General features: G+C 42.7%; 1 protein-coding gene and 1 pseudogene across 17 annotated transcripts in view; both read left to right on the plus strand.

Annotated features, from left to right (window-relative positions):
- AKAP13 (A-kinase anchoring protein 13) overlaps positions 1–23,254 on the plus strand; it is a 320,846-nt gene that overhangs the window by 255,315 nt on the left and 42,277 nt on the right. For 11 of the 17 annotated variants that reach the window (XM_035024073.1, XM_035024072.1, XM_035024075.1 and 8 more), the window contains 4 exons: positions 1,956–2,084; positions 5,865–5,907; positions 7,470–7,602; positions 13,803–13,977. In XM_035024073.1, the coding sequence (XP_034879964.1) occupies positions 1,956–2,084; positions 5,865–5,907; positions 7,470–7,602; positions 13,803–13,977 (480 nt within the window). The remainder of the gene's footprint in view (positions 1–1,955; positions 2,085–5,864; positions 5,908–7,469; positions 7,603–13,802; positions 13,978–23,254) is intronic. The other 6 variants (XM_035024081.1, XM_035024083.1, XM_035024082.1 and 3 more) reach the window with 1 other exon arrangement.
- LOC118023263 lies at positions 19,088–19,212 on the plus strand (annotated as a pseudogene).

Consider the following 23,254-nt stretch of genomic DNA (forward strand, 5'->3'; position numbering starts at 1 on the left):
TGGCATCGTCTTCTGATAGAAGGCTGTTTGGTCCACGCTGAAGATCCACCTTCATATTCAAATGATCTCCACTAGATTTTCTGGAGACCTCGCTGCTGCTTCACCTTGCAGTTTGATGTCGTGGGGATGGCTGGCTGCCTTAAACCTCCTGAACAACCTCTGCTAGCTTCAAAATTTTCTTACGCAGCTTCGTCCCCTCCTTCAGCCTTCACAGAATTGAAGAGAGTGAGGGCCTTGCTCTGGATTAAGCTTTGGCTTAAGGGAATGTTGTGGCTGGTGTGATCTCTGACCCAAACCACTAAAACTTTCTCCATATCAGCAATAAATCTGTTTGCCTTTCTTATCATTCATGTGTTCAGTGGAGTAGCACTTTGGATTTCCTTCAAGAACTTTTCCTTTGCCTTCACAACTTGGCTGTTTGACACAAGAGGCCTAGCTCTCAGCCTGCCTTAATCACTGTGCTTAATTATTTCTAGCTTTTGATTTAAAGTGAGAGACTTGGGACTCTTTCTTTCACTTGAACACTCAGAGGCTATTGCAGGGTTACTAATTGGCCTAATTTCAATATCGTGTCTAGGAATCAGGGAGGCCCGGTGGGCAAGGTGGGTAATGGCTGATTGTTCTCGCTAAAGTTCACTGTCTTATATGGGAGTGGTGTGTAGCGCCCCAAAACAATTACATTAGATCACTGATCACAGATTACCATAACAAATGTCATAATAACGAAAATGTTTGAAATATTGCAAAAATTATCAAGACTGCTTATGGACACAAAGTGAGGAGATGCTGTTAGCAAAATGGCACTGATAGGCTTGTTCAACACTGGGTCACCACAGACCTTCGATTTGTAAAAGTTGCAATATCTGCGAAGTGCAGTTAAACGAAGTGCTGTAAAATGAGGTGTGCTTGTATGTGGAAAGCAAGACCTGGGGTATTTGGGTTTCTTGTCTGAGGGCAGTGGAGTGATTTAAGGTGATTGAATGGAGCAATTCAGACACTTCAGAGAGACCACACTGACGTCAGTGTTGGGGAGCAGAGGTGACGGATCAGGAGAAGGCGAGAATTCTGGAATACAGAATCAAAAGAACTGAGTGAGGCGTGACAGACGCCTTCAAGGGTGGTGCCCAGGTTTCTGTTCAGAGTAATTCTTTGGATGTTAGGTACCACTTACCAAACAAAGGAGTACAGGAGGAGGAGCAGGTCTGGAGGAAAAGCGGAGTCCACTTCCGTGCTTGCTCAGTTTGCGTGGCCTGTGGGCCAACCCCACCCCCCCAGAGGGGAGCAGTCTCTTGAGCCCAAAGGACAGCTCTGGCTGAAGGGAGGGCAGGTGTGTGTCACCAGTCTATCCTATGCTGACTGTACTTTAGGGAGGGCAGGGGGTGAGGAGGTTTGGGGTGAGGGAGAAGAGAGCAAAACACAGAATCCTGAGAAACACCACCCCTCCAGGTGTTTTCACTCTGAAGGAAACAACTCCAGCTATAAATTACGACCATTAGGGCGCCTGGGTGGCTCAGTCGTTAAGCGTCTGCCTTCGGCTCAGGTCATGATCCCAGGGTCCTGGGATCGAGCCCCGCGTCGGGCTCTCTGCTCCGTGGGAAGCCTGCTTCTCCCTCTCCCACTCCTCCTGCTTGTGTTCCCTCTCTCGCTGTGTCTCTCTGTCAAATAAAGAAAGAAAATCTTTAAAAAAAAAAAAAATGACCGTTAAAAATAATGGACTTGTTTTCTTACTCTAGCAAGTAGGTGTTTGTTTTGTTGGATGAATTTTTTAAGCTGTATTGGAATTCTACATATTCAGAAATAAAGATGGAAAATTAAATATGGTGCTGGCCTAAACAGCCTTTCCTGGAACCAAACAGGCTTGTGACGTGATTCTGTTCAGCCTGGTTTGAGGTGCCTTTGACTTTGTTCTGGAACAGTCTGCGTGCACTAATGTCTTCTGTGAACCCACTTCTCAGCCCAGCCGCGGATGCAGCCAGCAAGGCGGGTCTCCTTCTCCGTCCGCATCTCTCCACATCTCCTTAAGTCTAAAACCCTTTTTTCTCTTGGCTCTTCTTACTCCAGTGATGATGAGGAGGAGTTGCATAGTAAGTAAGCAACTTTGGTGTCCGTGGCTATTCTCCAGAGTCTGACCAGTGCTGAAAATGCTGTCAGCTTAACTAAGAAATTGGGGACTTTTATCCCTTGCATGCCGTCATTTCTAAATCACTTGTCTTCATGCTTCGCTTTGAAAATTAACCTGGATGAAACCATTTTGACCTTCTGAACACCACCTGCACTGGTTGATCCCGTGGCCTGACTACAGGGCATGGGCATGTGTTCCTGTCCCACCTTGTACCTTGTGTGTACTGAGCACTAATTTCACAGAGCTTTCTATTTGATAACATAAATTTCATTTTTCCTTATTTTGCTTTTTTTGTCTCATGGGACACCTAGATATCCACCTTTGGTATTTAAAAGCTAATGTTAAACATTTTTCTTCTCACCTTTCAGACGACACGTGTCTTTAAAAATACCTTTCCTTTGGGGCACCTCACGGGCTACAGCATGTGACTCTTGATCTCAGGGTTGTGAGTTCGAACCCCACGGTGGGCAAAGAGATTACTTTAGAAAAAAAAAGAAAGAAAAAATACCTTTCCTTTGCGGTTACACCCCATGAATTAGGGGGTGGGCGTTATAGATTCATTTCCTTTCTTCCTACCTTCTTTCCTTCGGAACTTTTATTTTTCAATCTAAACTGCGGTGTGGATTTCAGATTAATATATCCTTAATTGATAATGCCTAGTTTAAAAACTTTATAAAGTATCAGTTTTGGTAATCTTGGAAAGGAAATGAATTCTCTCCCCTCCCCATGAAAAATCACTGTTTTCAATTATTCAGGACTTCTAGAATATTTCAGGATTGCTATTTTTAATGGAAAAAACATTTCTATAATAAAGGTGTAAATAATGAATTATTTTCATTTCATATAACTAATATGAGTCTCAGGGAATTAGTATTCATATAATTGAACACCCTAATCCCTACCACTTGCTGACCCTATATTTCAACAGTATTTAAGTGTCTATTTATTTAAATACTAAAATTTTATAATTAAGCAATATTAAGTTCAGAGTGACCCCTTTGCATTGTTCTTACAGGAAAGTACCTTTATGTACAGTAACAAGTTTAATTTCTCTTAAATGGAGGTCTTATTATATTCAGTCCTTTTTTCACAATTAAAAGATGTTTGGTAATAGGCATACCATGAGATACTTACTTTATACCAGTTGTAATAGGAGGGAAGTTATGAAAATCCACTTACAACTTTGAGTGTTCAGAAATTCTCAAGCCTGTTTCAGCTCAAAGTATTTGTGATACCCCGGGAAATAGGTCTATTTATGGCCACTAAAACAAAGGTCCCAGTGGCATTTCTTCTACCACTAATACAAAATTATTAATATAAAACAGCACTGGTTATACAGTTAACCCAACATGATGGAATCATAAAAATATGGACGCTTGAAGGGACCTTTGAATCAAGTGTCTAGCATTCCTCAAAATGTGTTCCTTAAACTCAAAAATAGCAGTAGGCATTAGGGAGGTGGAGGGGAGAGGAAGATAAAGAAAGGGTTGGTTCATGGCCACATAAATTTAGGAAATTCCAGTTAAGCTGGTTTCAGGTGCTGATGTGCACATTGTGAATTTCCAAGGCAGTGTTCAATGAGCTGTGTTTCCCAAACTTACTAGCTTGGTAACCACAATATGTGCCTGATTATACACGACACCTCACAAAACTAGTATTATGTGGAACACACTTTGAAAATATTGACCATGTCCATCCAGTAGTTCTGACCCTGGAATGTTATAGTATATTAGGTCTGCAGGTTACTTCAGGACTTGAAGAAAAGCCTAGTTGGAATACGCTGTTGACCTGCCCTAGCACCTCACAAGCCACCTTCAGTGACAGATTTTTCCGCTTTTGTCTATAATGGTACCGTGGAAGTAACGTTGGTTATTTCATCCTCTTAGGTGCTCTGAAAACTTGATGACACTTTAGGAATCTCAGGCATTGGTGGATTAATCACTGTTTTCAGAGCCACATCTAAGATGTCACAGCAAATGAATTAAAATTTTTTCAGCAGTGAAAAGGTTGGAAATCCTTGTAAGAGTCAAAGATTGTCCCAGTACTCAATCACATTTTTGTTCAGTTTTTAATTTATTCAACAGAAAACTGCTAGGAGCTTATTCTTGGCCAGGCTCTTTGCTGGTTGGTATTTTTCCTCATTGTGGATTTTACGTTAACTTGTTCATATTACTAGGGTGGTAACTTCCCGGGAAAGGTGATTGCTCCCATGTACAGACAGAGTCCTGGCAGCGTGAGAGAATTTAATGCTGCTTCTACCATGTAAGGTTCCTTGGGTAGAAAAGGTTTTAAAACCACTGATATAAACCACACTCTTGGTTTTTTGTTTAAGTAAATTAAAGCATCTGAGGTTAAACTGCTGTTTCACACCTAGATCATGCAGAACTCGGGGACGGATCCCAGATTTTCTTCTTAACTCTGTTCATCTTTCACAACTGGTTGTTACTACCATGCATTTAAGTGAAATAGAAGAAGAACCCAAATACGTAAAAGGAAAAACCACAGAGAGCAGTCTTTTGAAGACTTAGAATTGATTTTTAAGTTTCTTAGGCATTATTCCTTCTTGTTGGCTATTTACTTAGCAAGAGCTACCATTTTGCATTTTTATTCAGAATCTAGAGCAGGTTGGACATTTAAGAGTTTTGAATGCTGGTAATGTGGTAGTGGAACATCTTCAAATCTCTATCAAATTAAAATATTACAATAATCTCATTATAATATAAAATTATAACAATCATAATAATCTCAAAGTAATCCTTGAAACCCATCTGAAGGAAGAAGTGTGTGTCCTGTTCACATTATAACAACAGTGGTACTTGGGAACAGACTTTGCCTACTGGTATTTCTATACCTGATCTCCTAAAAATTGGAAACCATTTATCATTGTGTGATTGAGACCTTCTCCTGTAAGTCCTAAAGTAGCTCAAGCTTTATTAACATGTCATAGATAAAAGAATGTAGTGTTCCTTCTGTTTGCTCCACTTAACTGCCCTGCTGTCTGACCTGGCCCTTACTTGTAATGACCTGCTTCACTTTATGGTCTGGTTGTCATAGGAGGAGGAAGGATGCATCTGCCCTACACATTGTCAGTGTCAGCCTGGCAAGGACTTTACCATGTGCTTTATCTCCCTGTCTCACAGATGAGGAAATGAAATCCCAAGATCTCACCCCAAATTAGGGACAAGACCAAGATCTTTCAAGCCAGCTCTGATGCTCTTTTCCTGTTCACTTATCCATTTCCTTCTAGGAATGCTCACGAAATTATCAGATATACATTAGCTAGACTTTTTGGTATGGAAACCTTTGAAAGCAAAATGAACAGCATGCAGAATACGATATTTAATTTTCGATTTTATGTTCTTCCTGTGATGTCATCTCAGAAAGATGGCCTGTGGAAACAGAGCATTGACAAGAACAGGAATTAAACCTGTTTCCTGTATGTTTGAACATGAGGAAAAAAATGTTGTTTAGGGGTTTGCTCACTAGCTTGAATCCTGGATTAAATATTTTGTCGTGGGGAATTCGCCTCTGTTGCCGCCTGTTTGTAGTTCCGATATTGAGGGGTTAGAGTAGAATTTTTCCTTCTTCCAAACCCTTGCTTAGACAGAGAAGGCACCGCGCGCTGGCTTTCAGACGCTCTGTCTGTTCTACACGTATCGTCGTAAACATTCTAAACATCGGCTCCATCATCCACGCACAGTCCTTCAGTTCCAACGTTTTCTCTCCCGTTTCTGTTTTCCAGATTCACGGCCGTTCCTCGGTACCAGTGCCAACCTGACCGAGAGGTACTGCACGTTTATTTTGTTACTCCTTTCCCCGAGATGAAATGAAGGAAACCCAAAATGTCTTAGGACGTTTAACTAAGTCAACCAAGAAGTGAATTCAGCCCATGGGATTCTTACTTCCTTGAGTAATCAATTTGGAATAATGGCTACAAGTGGTTTGTAAAGAAGGCTCTGGCCTTTTCAAATAATGTCCTCAAGAGTCTTTTACTTTTGCTCTCTACACTGTCACAAGGATACATGTTTGCATGTTTATTCAGGAGAGGAAACACTTGTATTTGACTCTGTGAACTTTAGTACTCTGCTTATAGGAATTGTTGTCCCTAAGCCCGACAACATTTTGTTTCATTGTGTGTGTGTGTGTGTGTGTGTGTGTGTGTGTTACTGCTGCCTTAGCCATTTTAAGCTTTTAAAGTCTTTTTCTTCTGCCTGCACGGATATGGTACACAGTTCTGTCCAAGTAACTGAACTGGTTCTTTACTTGACAGCAGGCAGAAGATTTGTATGCTGACTAATTGTTTATTTTTATATTCATCTTGTCATGCTTATGGGACTCTAAAGCATTCTAATGTAAGCATAATGGGGGTTCTGGTTGTTGCCCTGCACTTTAAGCTGCTCTCCTTTTCACAGAGGCATAAGCTGTTACTCAGTGATCCAGAACTCTCAGTATGAATGCTTCTCTTTGCATTTCTGTGACAGTTTATTGATCCTTTGTCCTCTAGGGCAGTGGTTCTCACACCATTTCCCCTTCATCGTCACGACAGGCTGCTTTATTTTGTAAGCAGTTCTTTATACATGAACAGACCTTAGCTATTGAAGAGGGTTGTTCCCCCCTCTTGAGTTGTGCCTCTGTTCTCTCTCAGAGGCCCTTGAGGTAAACAACTTTTCTGCAGAAAAGTTCTTAAAATAATGATTTGTAGGGGCGCCTGGGTGGCTCAGTCGGTTAAGCGGCTGCCTTCGGCTCGGGTCATGATCCTGGAGTCCCAGGATCAAGTCCCGCATCGGGCTCCCTGCTCGGCGGGGGGGTCTGCTTCTCTTTCTGACCCTCCCCCCTCTCATGTGCTCTCTCTCATTCTCTCTCTCAGATAAATAAATAAAATCTTTAAAAAAATAAAAAAAAATAATGGTTTGTAGAACACCTCAGAAACGTACACGTAGATTCCTCTTCTGTGTAATGGATTGTGTGTACAAGTGCCCAGCATTCTTTGAGGAAATGAGCCATTGTGAATTTCCTACGATCCAAACTTAGTCCATCATAGGTGGACTTAGGTTCTTCGTAGCCTCCCTCCTAAAACTGCAAAGCTGTATGCACCAGATTGATTGCCAAGGAGCGTGGGCATTGTGCTGTGCTCTGTTCTCGGATCTTACTGTGTGGAGCCACCCAGCAGCCTCTGTCCATCCTTGCTCTTGCCTCCCGTTCTCATGTGTGTATGTCAGTTGACTGTGACTTGTAGCTCAGATGTATATGGTTGCAGAGAAATGTATTTTTTAATCTGTGTTTAATTTTTTTTTTAATTAACTTCTGTAGTCTTTTTAAAAAAATCAATTGCCTTGTTTTTATTTAGCATAACAGAAGAGACCTATAGTTTCCTGCCACAGAGCCCCTCCAAGAAAGATTTTGAAGGGAAGAGTGGAACGAAAGTCAGTCGTACATTCAGCTACATCAAGAATAAAATGTCCAGCAGTAAGAAGAGCAGAGTAAGTACCGTTGGGGGCCTTCCCTGTGTGGCCGCCTTAGTTGCTCACCCGTGGACTCCTGTCACAGCCTGCATACACCCAAAAAGTAATGAAATAATGGGGACATAAGGAAATAAACCCAGAAATAATCTCTGAAATAGCCTAATATTTGAAGAAAAATGGCGACAAAAGGTGATACCACTGATTGGGTTTTTACTGTGTGCTGAGAGCTTTTCATATGTTATTTTATAGAATCCTTTCCACAGCCGTGGAAGGCAGATATTATCTCCCTTTTCTGGGAGTCAGCTACCCTATCTGGTTGTGTGCCCCCCACGTTAGTGGAACAGAGGTCCAAATCTGGACCTCTTTGGCTTCAGATTCCATACGCTCAAGCACATGTCTTAATTGGTAAACCAGCTTTAAAATGTACCTGAAGGGGGTGCGCCTGGGTGGCTCAGTTGGTTAAGCGTCCGGCTCTGGTCATGATCTCGAGGTTGTGAGATCGGGCTCTGCACTCAACGTGGAGTCTGCTTGTCCCTGTCCCTCTGCTCCTCCCCCCACTCATTTTCGCGCGCTCTCTCTCTCTCAAATAAATAAATGAATAAATAAAATCTTTAAAAATAAATAAAATAAAATGTACCTGAAGGATTTTATGCCAAGATCAGGGGATTTAAGATATTTATATTTGGATTTAGAGGTTAGAAAGATTGTCCCACAGAAAATTACAAGAACTTTTAAGATGAGAGTGGATTCCTAGATCTAGTCCCAATTGGATGTGCATGTTGCAGTGAATTCTTTTTAGTGAGTGAGGTTATGTTAAAGTACTTAAACATTTTTGTCTGTTTTTTTTCATACTCATAGGAATATTTAAAATATAAAAATAAAAAGATAAAAACCACCTGTAATACCCCACATAGAGATAGCTACTCTTCTAATTTTTTTCAATGTGTTTTTAAAAGCAAGGAAGACAAAGAGTTACTTTTATACTGATTCCCAGTGTAAACCAAAACCAATTCAGTGTCCCATCAGTGGGGAAAAAACTTTATGCCTCCCACTTCCCCTGTACTCCATTCACCCACCCAGATGCCAGCAAAATAAATAACAAAAAAACAAAGCTTTTAAATGGAAATCAGCGAAGGAGCTCTTGCCAAGGAATCACTATATATATTGCATGTGTATACATGTGCTTGGTATGTATATACGTAGAAGTAAGGGAATGAACAAACACTGAACTCAAGAATATTATTTTAAAAGTGCACCCCTTGCACTCCCCTCAAACCTCTCCCCCCCCGCCAAAATACAGCAAACTTTTTAAGCCCTTAGTTAAGTGGGCTGGTAGAAGTAGAGCCAATGAATTTTATGAGGTTTTGTAAATAAGATCACTTTCTTGTAGCAAATGCTAGGTTCAATCCTCAAAGGCATTTTTCCACAAAACCTGCCACCAGAATTGTGTTTTCATTTTTCCTGCCCAGGTGCAGAAGGGGAGGAAGGTGGGCCAATCAGGAAAAAACAGGAAAAAGATGCAAGGAGTCTAGCAGATTGTTTCTAGAATAATCATATATACAAGTATTAACTTTAGACATAGCCTTGTTTTATCATTTAAAAAATTCAGGTTAAATAGGGCAGAATGTTTATCAGTGTTCCACAGATTGGCGGCAAGGCTTGAAATAGAGCCTTATCTTTTTGACTTATCACTGCTGGCTTGGACACTGGTTGGCATCAACAAAAGAAAATCTCCTTGCAAAGATCACTGTAAATTAGCCAACTATTACCAAATGACGTCTGTAGATGGTCTCAGCATTCTGCCAGGTGCTCCTAAAGAACTAAAGATCATCATCTTTATTTTGAGAAATTTTATGATCTATTTGGACACTTTCAAATGTAGTTGTTGTTTTTGTTGTTCTGTTTTTAAAATGTGGGATCTTCAATTGGGAGACCAGTAAATAAGTGGCGAGTCCCCTTTCCATCCATCTCTGCAGTGACCACGTTAACTTTCAGGGCAGGGCAGTGAATACACCACAGATTGCATTAATGAGGGAATACAACCAGACATAAACAAAACCATGTAAGATCAAATTGAGTAACTGGAACCTGACTTTTAAAAAAGTCTCATCCCATCCTCCTTATTTTACAAACTGAAGCCCAGAGAACTATGCTTCAGGTCACAGACTAGATAATATTAACTAAATAACCTCTTTGTGGGCTGACTTCTAGCAATTCGTATAATTCATTTCATGCTCACTCAGAATCTAGCCATTACTAAACAGTATCTTTTTAACTTTTTAAATAACTCAGAGGACTGGAGTTTGCTAGTAGGGAGTGAGAGAAAGGCGGGAGAAAAGAAGGAAATTGTTAGAGCAGAGTCTGTCATCCCTGACAGAGACTGTATCAGTTGACCTTTTGTGTCCGAGCGTCTCCTTTGCCAAAACGACAGCACTGTTTTGCAGTGAGACTGGTTCCTCTTTCACACGTGGCCTCAACATTTGGTCTTTGGGGGCTCGTGTTGCCTCTGGCAGTGGAAACTCTCAAAAAATTATGAATCTGGGGGAGCCTGGGTGGCTCAGTCAGTTAAACGCCTGCCTTCAGCTCAGGTCACGATCTCAGGGTCCTGGGATCAAGCCCTGCATCGGGCTCCCTGCTCGGCGGGGAGTCTGCTTCTCCCTCTCCCACCCCCCTGCTCATTCTCTCTCTCACTCCCCTCTCTCTCTTTCTCTATCTCTCTCAAATAAATAAACTTTAAAAAAAAAATTACAAATCTGTAACCCTGGATGGCAGTCCTTCACATTATCAGGTGTTTAGAAAAGTGCCCCGCTGGCCAAATGTGTCAAGAAGGTTGAGTCACCTTTCATGTAGAATAGCTGGCTTTTGTGAATGTACCAGAAGATAGTAAGAAATAGGGGCAATAGTATCAAGTTACATTAAATACGAATCTATTGTATGTGCTTAAGAGTTAGTCTGTATGTCACACTCCTAATATTCTAAGGAGCCAAAAGGAGCCAAAAAAAGTATTCATATTTTGCCTGTAGCACTGAGATAGAGATAGACAGAAAATTCCTCATATTTTGCCTGTAGCACAGATATATCTATATCTCTCTCTAGATAGATAGATACAAGATTTGAGAACTTGAGTACTGATCCTTCATATGTGCTTTTAAAAATTAGCAGTATCTGGGGGCGCCTGGGTGGCTCAGTCGTTAAGCGTCTGCCTTCGGCTCAGGTCATGATCCCAGGGTCCTGGGATCGAGCCCCCCATCGGGCTCCCTGCTCCGCGGGAAGCCTGCTTCTCCTTCTCCCACACCCCTTGCTTGTGTTCCCTCTCTCACTGTGTCTCGCTCTGTCAAAAAACAAAATCTTTAAAAAAAATAAATAAAAGTAAAAAAAATAAAAATTAGCAGTATCTGACATGAGTAATTAAATGTATTCATTGTTTTTTTCAAAGGGGGCGAGCCTAAACAGGAAGTATAACAGGAAGACTGGCAGGTTCTGCTTTTGTCTTTTTAGTATCTTCTGATAGTACCATTTCCTGCTAAGTATGTTTGCTTGCTGCAGAGTATTGAAACACTACTGTGCATGGTGGTCCCATTCACAAAGGGAGTGGAGTGAGCCCCTTTGGACCATCCTGTCACACTGGTGTTCTTCTTGGAGCTTTCCCCCTCACAGACAACTAGGACGCGGTCAGAAATGTTTTACGGAAATGGCTTGAAATGGGCGTTTGGGGGGCAAGGGCTGCGTTCCTGCAGAGCTGCTGCCGACAGGCTCTGCCTCCCTGGGCCTGTGCCCCCCTAAAAGGACTATCCCTGTGAGCCTTACGGAGGTGCCCGCTGGAGTGTGTTTGCAAAGGCTGAAGTCTGTGTGAAATCCGGTTCTCTGTGTGGTTCCTTCTCCGATCAGAGATGTGCAGCGGGACGGGGGCTTCACGGCAGCTTGTTTTACAGCTGTCTGGAGTGCTCTCTGCTCTCCTCGTTGTAATTGCTTGCCTAAAACGATAGGTGGGGGAAAGCAAGAACTCGTGTTCCTTCTTAGTACCCTGGTATAGTTGTTCCCTGCAGCCATCCCGGAAATACCGGGAGCTCCAACTTCCCCATGTTGTTGAACATGGAAAAGTCACACTTGAGAAAACAACTGGTCATCACTTGACCACAAACTTCACCAAACACTGTTCTTAGGAAATATACATTATGATTCGACATAATGAGTCTTAAGTAGATGTGTTCCTTAACTTCCAAGTGTCAAAAAACTGGCCTTTGTCCTTCCAGAGTGTCCATCTTGCAACCGAAGCACCGTCCACACACACTATATTTTGGGGAATTGGTTTTGTTTCATTTCCCGCGTCCTTTGTAACTAGGGTAGTTGGCTTTGCCGGCAGCATACAAATGGTTAAGCCTGTCTTAAGGAAACCAGCAGCCTCAGCCCTCCCTCCTTCCCTTTCTCAACCAGTCCCTGGCTTCCTCTTATGGTCTCTCTGATGGCAACTCGAAGCTGCTGAGCTCTGCCCTGCGGGCATGAGCCCCTCCTCCTGTGAGAGCACATTTCCTGGCATGGGGGTCGAATCATGTCGGTAAAATGGGGTCGGTTTCCTGAAGTACCCCTCATAACAGTGAAATTCATAGGACACGGGGAGGTAAGAGTCTGACTTCTTTAGAGCACTAAATTCTAATAAACAGAGACAATGGGAGTTTATTGTTTTGCGTTTATCCTTGGAAGGACTAGTTGGGCTAATTGCAAAGGACGAGGGTATTATTTATTATTTAATTGGATTTGATGAGTATTGCGAGGCTTGAGAGAATGTTAGTTGCCATAGAAGATTTTTTTTCAGCTCTTGGAGCATGCTTTAGCTTTCGTAAGCAAAGAGGCAGATGCTTTTCGGTTTAACGTTTGTGCACAGAAAAGCCTGCAGCAAGATTTAGTTAAGAGAGAAATTACTTGAAAAAATTCCACTTGTTATTGATGGTTATTAGAAGATTACGTTCTGTAGCGGTTACTGATTGTCACAACAGTTTCCTGTTTGTAAAGTGAAATACTTTGTTTTTTTTCCCTCTCTCCTTAGTTTTTACAGTTCCAAAGTGTAGCAGTTCAGTTCTTAGATTTTTATTATACATGTTCTGTTAACCAAGGGCTGTACATGAATCAGACTTGGCCAGCACTCGCCGGTTCAGTATAGCCGATGGGCTCTGAATTAGGATGTCGGGAGACCGGGGTTGTGATGTTGACTGCCAGTCACTTGCCGAGTGACTCTTTGTGAGTCAGTACACGTCTCCAGCTGCTGGTGACAGAGTGTCGTGAATGAGCGCACAGCTGTGGAGTCAGCCAATCTGGATCTTACTTCCAGCCTGGGCAGTTACTGGCATGTGGCCTCAGATTCACTCTTCAACATCCCTGAGTCTCCTCAAACATGCTGTGAAGATCATAACTAGTACTTCACTGGGTTGTTAGGAGAAAATATGCCTAAGTCGCCTGCTGTCGTGCTTGGCACATAGCAGCTGTTGAGAGTTGGAGCTGGTATTTATCATCTTTATCTTCTCAGTTGTACAACGGGAAGCGTGATGCCTACCCTTCCCGCTTCAGAATTATGGAGTCAGGTGCAGTCACGTACGTAGAAGGCGTTGATTCCACGTGTAAGGCATTTAGTAGTTGTCATGATCACAAACTTTGGGGTGCCCATGTTGCAGGAATTTTTTTTAGATGACAACAATGGTATGTGTGTATGTGGGGGATAGTTAATACTTCCGGCTAGAGGGAGTCTGAGAGGAACCCTGAGGAATGCTTCCTGCCATCCCATCGTCTTCCCTCTCCCCAGGGCTGATCTGAGAATGGCTGCCGTCTTTTCTGCTCCCTACCTGCAGCTGGCCCTCAGCTCGTTGCTTGCTTCCTCCGTGGGCCAAGCTTGGGCTTGCTGAGGAGGGTTCATAGGCCACCCCAGAGTCCCCTCCTCCCGATCCAGAAGCCTCTTCCCGGGGTTGGTCCTGGGACGTTGTATCCATCGGTGTGAATGCCGCTGAGCAAGCAGCCAACAGGACTGCTTCGCCTGCCTGGTCTTCCCGTAGCATTTCCAGTGTAGCTGGAATGCTCACAACTTAGAAAAACTGTTGTCCAGGACAGTGCTCCTAACTTGCATCCAAAACACTCACCGCCACCCACTGATGACCCCATGCCACCTGGATGCCCAGGTAAGGGGAGGGCCTTCTGGTGTTCAATCAACTGTTGGTGCTTTTCTTTGGCAGGAAAAGGAAAAAGAGAAAGAGAAAATCAAAGAGAAGGAGAAAGATTTGAAGGAGAAGGAGAAGGACAAGAAGATCGTCAACGGGCACACTTTCAGTTCCATCCCTGTTGTGGGTCCGATCAGCTGTAGCCAGTGCGTGAAGCCCTTCACCAGCAAGGACGCCTACACGTGTGCAGGTAAGCGACCGGCCTCTTCCTGTGAGGCACAGCCCTCTTGGCTCCTCCGGAAAGCTCCTTCCAGGTTTCCCATCCATCCATCCATGTCTCTTTCTGGTGTGTGTGGAGGTTGGCCCGTTATGTCTGTCTTAAACATCCTGTGTGTCGTCGGTTCCAAATGTAGAACATACAGCTGGTATGTTTTTACAGAGAGCCCCGATTTCTTATATTCTGTTCTGTCGTCCCCAAGCCCCTGCCTGTCCCAGAAGTCTGTGTCAGCATCGAAACAGCCTCCCTTCCTCAAACTCTAAAGCTACGCAGCAGTCCCTCGTCAGGTCCTATATGTGCTCGTTTTTCATTCTGGTACTTTGGCGGATGTTTCAGCCGTTTACCAACATGCGGTCATGGTGACTGCCAAGAGAAGGTTCTTGCACGTGCAGAGATGTCCCATATTGACCTGTAGCTGACCTGCTTCAAACCACCTTAAAGCCAAGTCTGTGAACTGAGCCCGGGTCCTGGTTTTGATAAGATACTGGGCAGAGGATGGCTAGCTTTTTTTGTCAAGGACCACTAGCAGATATCTTAGACTCTGTGGGCTGGATGGTCCCTGCACAGCTACTGAATTCTGCCCTTGTGCAAAAGCAGCCTAGGCGAAACATAGACCAGTGAGCATCGCTAGGGAAACTGGAATTTCATGTGATTTTCATGTGTCATAAAATATTGGTCTTTTTTTTTTCCCCAACCGCTTAAAAAGGTAAAAACCATTGGTAGTGTATGGGCCATACAAAAATAGGCTACGGGCTGGATCTGGCCCACAGACCCTGCTCTAAGGCACTGTGTCTCAGAAACACCTGTCGTTGGATATATAGAAAGTAGTGATATTTGCATGCACACCGAGGTAAATCAGTGAGGCTGTTCGTGGCCACAGGGACCAGGCTGGAGATCCAGCCACCCCAGCCCAGCCCAGTCACCCAGGAGGGTGAGGTGATTAGCACCGTGTTATACCTATAACCATGTCAGACAAAACAGTGACTGATTCAGATGATCAGGACATCATGATATTGTCTTGTTTTCAGTCATTGTGTGGAGTATCCCAAGTGATTTGTTACCAAAAATAATTAACTTACTGGAATTTGAAGTTTTTAAAAACTTGTTTGAGCAGATTCAAAGCTACTGCAAAAATGATTTCCACCCACTTGCTTTCTTGAAGAGAAGAGTGGAGTGAAGCTCTCCTGCAGCCCGACTTGTCGCTGTGGCAGCTCTCGTGACTTTCTGAATGATTGGCTTTATCCTCACATTCTTTTAAGATGACTTTTGTGGGTATATTATATCCCAAATGTTGTCTGCAGCCCTGTTTGTTGTACTGTCCTATTTAAAACAAAACAAAACAAACCCCACCTCGTGGGAAGAGCTCTCATCAAGATCTTTATGCATATCACACACACTTACGTCCTCCTTCCTGCACGTAGCCTCACCAGGAAAGTAAGTGGTAAGTTCTATGTGACCTCTAGAAAACAAGAGGCCACCACTGTCTGCTACCTCCTGCATGTTTATTTGGGGGCCCAGGTTCTATGAGGCTCTTCCCTGGGACACTAACTAAATGTCCTCTGGTTAGTTTCTTAGCCACTTGACACAGCTCCTTGGTACTGGAATGATGTGGTTGCCCAGGGCCGTAGTCACCAAGCACTTTTTAGTACGTTCATGTATCATTAGTACGTTCTTAACCTACTCACAAGGGGTATATATATTTAATGCAAGAATTACATGCTTGTCCTGTCCTGCACTTAGAAAGAGCTCATTCTGGGAGCACCTGGGGGGCTCATTCAGTTAAGCGTCTGACTCTTGATTTCAGCTCAGGTCACAGTCTCAGGGTTGTGAGATCGAGCCCCGCGTTGGGCTCCGTTCTGGGCATGGAGCCTGCCAAAGATTCCCTCCCCACCCCCCAGTAAAGAAGGAGGTGGGGAGAAAGGAAGGAGAAGAGAGGAGAGGAAGGAAAGAAAGAAAGAAAAGAAAGCTCATTATAGGAATAAGAGAAGTCAGATTTGCCATTTTCTTGTTTGCTGGTTATTAGTCTTAATATATTGTCTTAGGTCAGTGGTTTCTTTGCAGGAATTTGTGTAAGCTACTTTTTCATTGTATTTTAGTTGAAACTAAATAGAATCTATAAGCTCACTTCATTGAGCACCTATAAATTTCCACTCATCACAGCATGCTGAAAGTAAGTGAATGAGGACAGGCACCACTGTCCTCTCCCCTTTCGAGTGCCCTTACCTCTAGAAACCTCTAGCACATATAAAGTGAAACTGCCCAACATAAAGGGCCGAGTGAGGCACCGATATATCGTCTACAGTTTAACTCTGTTTCTCTTTAAAGTCAATGTAAATGAAAGTTGTAAAATCTTCCTTCCATATCCCAAAGAATCATTTTGTGTATCCCTCCTGCAAAGTGCCTGTTCTCCATTTGAGGAGCACCTGGCTCAGAGAAAGACAGAAAGACCTCATATTTCTTGATGGGACAGTATGAAATTGATATTCAAAGAATTTCAGTGAAGCGGACTGAATACCTACTTTCTGCTATAAAACAAAAATATTCAATGCAATATATTAAAAAAACAAAATGAACACATAACTGAGCCTACAGAAAGGAAAATCCCTGAAGGAACTCAGAATCAGAGCACTAAAGAGCCTCTCCCTTAGTAGGGAACAGGATATGTGGCTCTAAGGCACATAGTGGGAGCTGGACCTGAGACCCCCGGATAAAACCGAGAGCTTTAGAGACTGCAACATCCATACTGAAGGACCTAGAAAAACTCCACCCACTGGCCTTTCAGAAGCAGCAAGGAAATGTGCCTTCTCCCAGGACTCTGAGTGAGAATTCTGCATCATACATGAACCTGGGGTCCAAATTCCCACCATCCATACCCCAAACTAAGAAATTTTCACAAGCAGTTGAATGAAATCCCAATCTGAGAATGATAAAACACTAAGGAACCTCTGCTGAAACAAATACAGACCTGCATCACAGGGTCACATTGACAAAACAGGCTAGCTGGAGGTTCCCACGGGAGGAAAGAAGGTCCTATAAAGCTGAAACTGAGGTTACAATTAAAACTACATGGATGCCTGGGTGACTCAGTCATTTGAGCATCTATCTGACTCTTGATTTCAGCTCAGGTCATGATCTCAGGGTCGTGGGATTGAGCCCCATGTCAGGCTCTGTGCTGGGTGCAGAGCCTGCTTGGGATTCTCTCTCTCCCTCCCCCTTTACCCCTCCCCGCACTCGGGCGCACACTCTCTCTCTCAAATAAATTTAAAAAAATAAAATAAAATACACAGACACCACATAGGGAAGTCAACCACCATGAGGAAGTTAGCAAATGCATAGGGGAAGATGTTGAGGATTATTAAGAGGTTAAAATACATAGAATTTCTAATGAAAGAACAGAACAGCTAAGGGGGTGGATTTGAAAAATAACTGAATAAAATTTCAGGAATAAAAATAGCCCTGGAAGGATCTTCATGGAGATTTTTCAGACACGTCAGTGTTCTGCACCATCACTGGACCGTTGTGATTTCTGTTTGTTTACGAAGGAGGAAAATGACTTCCACTATGTCACCGGCTTTAGGAAAGGGAGAGCTGGGTGAATGTTCTAGGAACTCTTAAGACTGCAGACTGACTTTATTTTTTACATTTAACTGTCAATAATTATGCACTTGAGTTCCTTATCTTAAATGAAGTTCTTCAACAAAGACCAGTTACCTCTGCAAAGCACTGTGTTTGGTATTGTGATTCATTCAGAAGCCATTGGTCAAGAAATATTTATTGAGGGGTGCCTGGGTGGCTCAGTTGGTTAAGCGACTGCCTTCGGCTCAGGTCATGATCCCAGGGTCCTGGGATCGAGCCCCGCATCGGGCTCCCTGCTCGGCAGGAAGCCTGCTTCTCCCTCTCCTACTCCCCCTGCTTGTGTTCCCTCTCGCCGTCTCTGTCAAATAAATAAATAAAATCTTTAAAAAAAAAAATATTGAGCAGCAGTATGTACCAGGCACCTTTTTTTTCCCAATTGAATGTTTGACATATAACATTGTGTAAATGTGAGGTGTGCAAACACATTAATTTGATGTATTCAAATATTGTAATATATTTGCCGTGGTAGCCTTATTTAGCACCTCCGTCACATTACATAATTGTCCTTTCTTTTCAGTGGTTGGAATAACGAGAGGCACGTTTCTCGAGTTGCTTACACAGCGGCTTTTGAGAAGAGTTCTCAAAGTATAAACCTTGGTACCTACTCAGTGCAGCATTATTTGTAATGTGGAAGAATTTAAAGGAACTAAATAACCATCAGTAAAATATTGTATATTCATTAGACGGAATTTGGAGCTGATACTAAAAAGAGCAGACCGAGGGTCAGCCAACTCTTTCTGTGGAGGAGCTGGCAGAAGGTGTGCCGGGCTCTGCAGGGCTTTGTTGTGGCTGCTTGACTCAGCTCCTGGAGCACGGCAGCAGCCCAGGACGAGACCTGTGAGACTCTATTCACAAAATGGATATGGGCTGAATTCAGCCCCCAGACCACAGTTCACCAGCCTCTGGGATACCTCTGCCGACACAGATCTCCAAGACACTTTGATAGGTTGAAAAGGCAGCAAGTAGAACTGTATGGATGATCTGAATTTACAGAAACCAAGTGAGCAGTCACTGTTTATATAAATATGCAAGGGTATTTAAAAGGACATGCCCCACACTGTTAACGATTTAAAGGAAGAGATGAGGAGAGATCAGGGAGATTTAAGTTTTTATTTTATTCTCCTGTCTTGCTTGAGTCTTTTAAGATTGTACATATATATATATATATATATTTTTTTTTAAGATTTTATTTATTTGACAGAGAGAGACACAGCGAGAGAGGGAACACAAGCAGGGGGAGTGGGAGAGGGAGAAGCAGGCTTCCAGCCAAGCAGGGAGCCCGATGCGGGGCTCTGATCCCAGGACCCTGGGATCATGACCTGAGCCGAAGGCAGACGCTTAACGACAGAGCCACCCAGGCACCCCAAGATTGTACTTACATATTGTTGGTATGAGCAAAAACGAAATGTAAACCTTGGATCACTGATAACTTTAAAGGTTTTTCTGGAGCTTTGCGCGGTGGCAGTATCGTAAACAATGAGGTTTATCCGAGGCGCGATTATTGCTAAAAGTTTTTCTCGTTGTCAGCTGGTCTCTGATGAAAGAGCAAAATATGTTGATATTTGACTCAAGAACTTCATGGACAAAGAGCAAACTGATACCAGAAAACAATCATCTTGACAAAAGACGAGAGTTGCACCAGACAGCACCAGCTTTAGTAAGAAGCAATGTAGTTGCTTCTACCAACTCGGTGCTAAAATGTGATGTGAAATAGTATCAGGAGAGTTAGGGACAAAAGAGATGGAAAATCTTTTTTGAAGACCCAGAGAATCTTCTCCTTTGTGCTGTAGGGAACAGTGAGAACCATTGGTTTCTGGTTATAGTAGATGGATGACTCCTGTCATGACTGGCTCCAGACAACTTTTCAATTTAAATTCAGATTGGAAAAGGTTGTCTAGTTTATGTTCAGTAAATGTCTTCTCTTCCACTGCCATTGATTTTTATATATACATTGTTTCTAGGTGAAAACAGTTGAATTTTATTCTCCTTGGCTATATTAATTCTTAGCCTACATTAGACTATAATGACTCAGAATTAAACCTGCATGGGATTGATTTGTCAGATAGCAAAAAATATCTGCTGTAATGTAGGAGAATGCACTTCTTTTAACCACAGGCATCTTGAGCCCTTTTTTGTTTTCTTGATACCTCTTCCTGTTAAACATAAATGGAACTTCTCTTTTGCTGGGCTCCCTCCATGAGGAAGCATAGCCGGTCTTCCTAGACTGTAGAACTGCTCACGCTGTTGGAATAGTGTGCACTAGGATTTCCCCTGGAGAGGGGGATCTGGGGATACCTCTTGGAAACTTCTGTGGCCCAAGGATACCAGAGGAACCCATGAAGAATCACTTGTGTGGGTTCTGGTACTGACGAAAAACTAAATGTAGGAGGTTTGAGACTCGTGGACTTAGGTTATCAGCCACAAGTCTGTGTAGTAATTAAATAGTTTGATAGAGCAGTGGTTTTCAGAATGTTTTTTGTGGAACTGTTTTGGAAGCTCTACGGATTTTTGAATATATACATGTATATATTTTTGAACTAATTGTAAAGCCACATTAAAAATCCACATGCTCAAAAATATAACCAGATTTTAACATCAGCATATTAACTTCAGCTATCAGCCTACCTGTTTGCATTTTGCCTCCTATCTCTAATTAATTAAAGAATATAATGTGATTGCAAAGAAAGCCAATTTTTTTTTTTTAAAGATTTTATTTATTTGACAGAGAGAGACACAGCGAGAGAGAGAGAACACAAGCAGGGGGAGCGGGAGAGGGAGAAGCAGGCTTCCCGCCGAGCGGGGAGCCCGATGCGGGGCTCGATCCCAGGACCCTGGGATCATGACCTGAGCCGAAGGTAGACGCTTAACGACGGAGCCACCCAGGTGCCCCGAAAGCCAATTTTTAACCTGCTAATATTTGGAATCTACTTATCTGTGTGACTTATCCTCTATATTGTGTACGCAAAACAAAATACAGGAGTAATTTAGATGCCGAGGTAGTTAACATAAATTGCAACTGTCCTAGGCATCTCTGATTTCTGATTCTTAGATCCATTAAAGCAACTTTATTGTCTTCATTTACTGACTTTAAAAGTAAATGTTAAAATTGTAACTCAAAAATCCATCCTAAATATTTTACATATTTGATGTCCCGTATAACAGTATTTCACTCAAGACCTTTTAAAGGAGGAAACCAATAAAATACCAGATTGGCTACTCGATTTATGTAACAGTGTTTATAATGGGATGGAACTTTTCTGGATGGAATTGTGTGGCTTAACCGTTTCTTCTGGAAGCAGTATTTCATGGAGTCTAGCATGTCATCACTGGTGTCTTTTCTGTTTGGAGGTCTGTCAGAAGGGAAGTATCAGAACTTCCTCAGCCAGGGGTTCTTTGTATATGGCAATAGCTTGATCCAGCAAAAATGTCACAGATTATGTTAGTTCTCCCTGCTCTGCAAAAACAAGAGAAAAGAATAATATTTTTGAAGTTTAAACTGAAAGAATCAGAGAGCAAAAAGGAATAGTTTGAGAGGGCCTGATTGTTACCCTCATCTGCACCTAAGGTTCAAAAATCCCTGTTTAATTTGCATACCACCCCACCTCAGAAACTGCAGGCCTCGCTCCCTGCCTCCCCTGAAGCTTTGCACTCAGCCCTGGGGGAGTGTTGAAATAGGCTCAGCATTTGGTGGTGGCATTAAGATGTGTGTATGACAGTGTGCAGCCTGCCACTAATTAAAAAAAAAAAAGAAATCAAGGCTTGAAAGCGAAGGAACAATGTGTAGTCATTTTCCCAAAGGAGCAGAAGCAATCGGCTGATTCTCTTCAGCTTCCTGAAGAACAGAGCCTGCAATGAATGTTTATGTGTGTGAAGCACCATCTGTTATCTTTGCAGGAAGTGGAAAATATGAGTAATTTGGAGATTCAGGATCTTTTTTTCCCTTTTCTCCATCCCCTCCCATGTTCAGGATCTTCCCAGGAGTCTCAGGAAATGTAACATCCCTCCAGTTAGTCACTTACCCTCCTGGTAGCTTTCCTTTTCAGTTTTCATAACATAACCCTCCATGGCTGACTCCTGGAGCCTCACACCCAAGTGCCTGCTCAGTCAGGTTTGAGTCGTGGTTTGGGAAGATCAGCCACTGATGGATGATGGTGGCTGATACTGATGGGCACCAGTCTTCCAAACGTCATTAGTCCCTTTAATGTATCCCTCTGCATGCATATACTAAACCATTCAGCAGGATAGAGCATTTCAAAACCCATCAGCATCTCTTGACTCCACTGGAATACACCTGGACTAGTCTGAAGTAAGTCATAATTCTGGATGAAAGCTTGAATCCCTTTATGTGGACTTGCATGGAAATGGTCCTGATTACAGACACTGGAAACAGCAAGGCGCAAAGCCTCCATATGGTTTCTTTGCAGCCTGCTGGGGGGCGTGGGAGGTGGGGAACAAACCTCGAAAGCCAAGACTGAAGCCCCCTGCCAGGACTGCTTCGAAGTACCTTAATTTAGGAGAAACCTGGCAGGTCTTTTTTTCAGCCATAATTCGATTCGTTTTAGGATTAGGTCACTTCAGTGGGGAAAGGAAAGAGTGTCTCTCCAATTCTTATTTCTTCAGCTATGTAAAGCTTCCCTTGAAAAATCAGCTGTTCTTTCCAGCTGCCACAAATAATTTGGTCTTTGGAATGCATGGTGGAGTCCTTCAGAGCAAGGAATTCCTTATGTTTGGGTTTCAGGTCTTGTCAGGGGTTCTGTTTTATTTGCTTTAAACAGATGTAAGATGATCTTGAGATTACTGTTGATTTATTTTCTGTTGTGTTAGCAGCTTCTGAGTACTTTTGTGGTTGGTTGTTTCTCTTGATTAAAAGAATAAACAAGCAGATCAGCTGCAATCTAAAGAGGAACCAGGAGAGTGTTCAGAACGTGTGTGATGGTCAGATTTTGCTTTGGATTTTATCTGAGAAGGCAGCTCTCCAGATGCTGGTTTCTGATGTGTAGAGTTCATTGCTTAAATTAGATAGTAAAATACACATAATCGATTAAAGAAAAGACATGGGTCGTTTAGGGAAAAGGGAGGTAAAAGAAGAGCCTCATCCGTGAAGTTGGTTCCCAAGCAGGGCACTTTTGTTCTCTTGCATTTTGTTTACCGGCATTCTTAGGAGCACTTACCAGTGCTTGTTACATGAGCACTTCAGCTAAGATGTTGGTGCTCTTTTCTGTGGCTTTCCTCCTGTTCTGTGCATCAGCTCTGTGGTTATTACACCACACCAGCTACAAAGAACATTTTATGTGCCTTGTAGCTAATAAGCTCTATCAGTCCAAGACCACGATGTTTCACACTCCCCAGAGATTTTAAACAAAATAAGTTGCAGAAAGAATTTTGGAGCATGTATTTCTACATTGCTCATACTAACTGGTTTGTTGTTGTTTCCATTGTCACTTGTTTTAGTTTTAGTTTTAGTTTCTAGGTTGAAATGATAGGAAGCAGTTGTACTTTTCTATCCTTAAAGGTAACGCTTCAGCCTGTTGCTTGAGAAGGATCAGAGCATTTTCCCTGGATCAGTTTTGCTGCCTCGATGTGGCTCGGCTAGGCAGGATTCCGGGCATGTCCC

Source organism: Mirounga leonina, unplaced genomic scaffold, assembly GCF_011800145.1.
Source record: "Mirounga leonina isolate KUSES-001 unplaced genomic scaffold, KU_Mleo_1.0 Mir_178, whole genome shotgun sequence".
NCBI lineage: Eukaryota > Metazoa > Chordata > Mammalia > Carnivora > Phocidae > Mirounga > Mirounga leonina.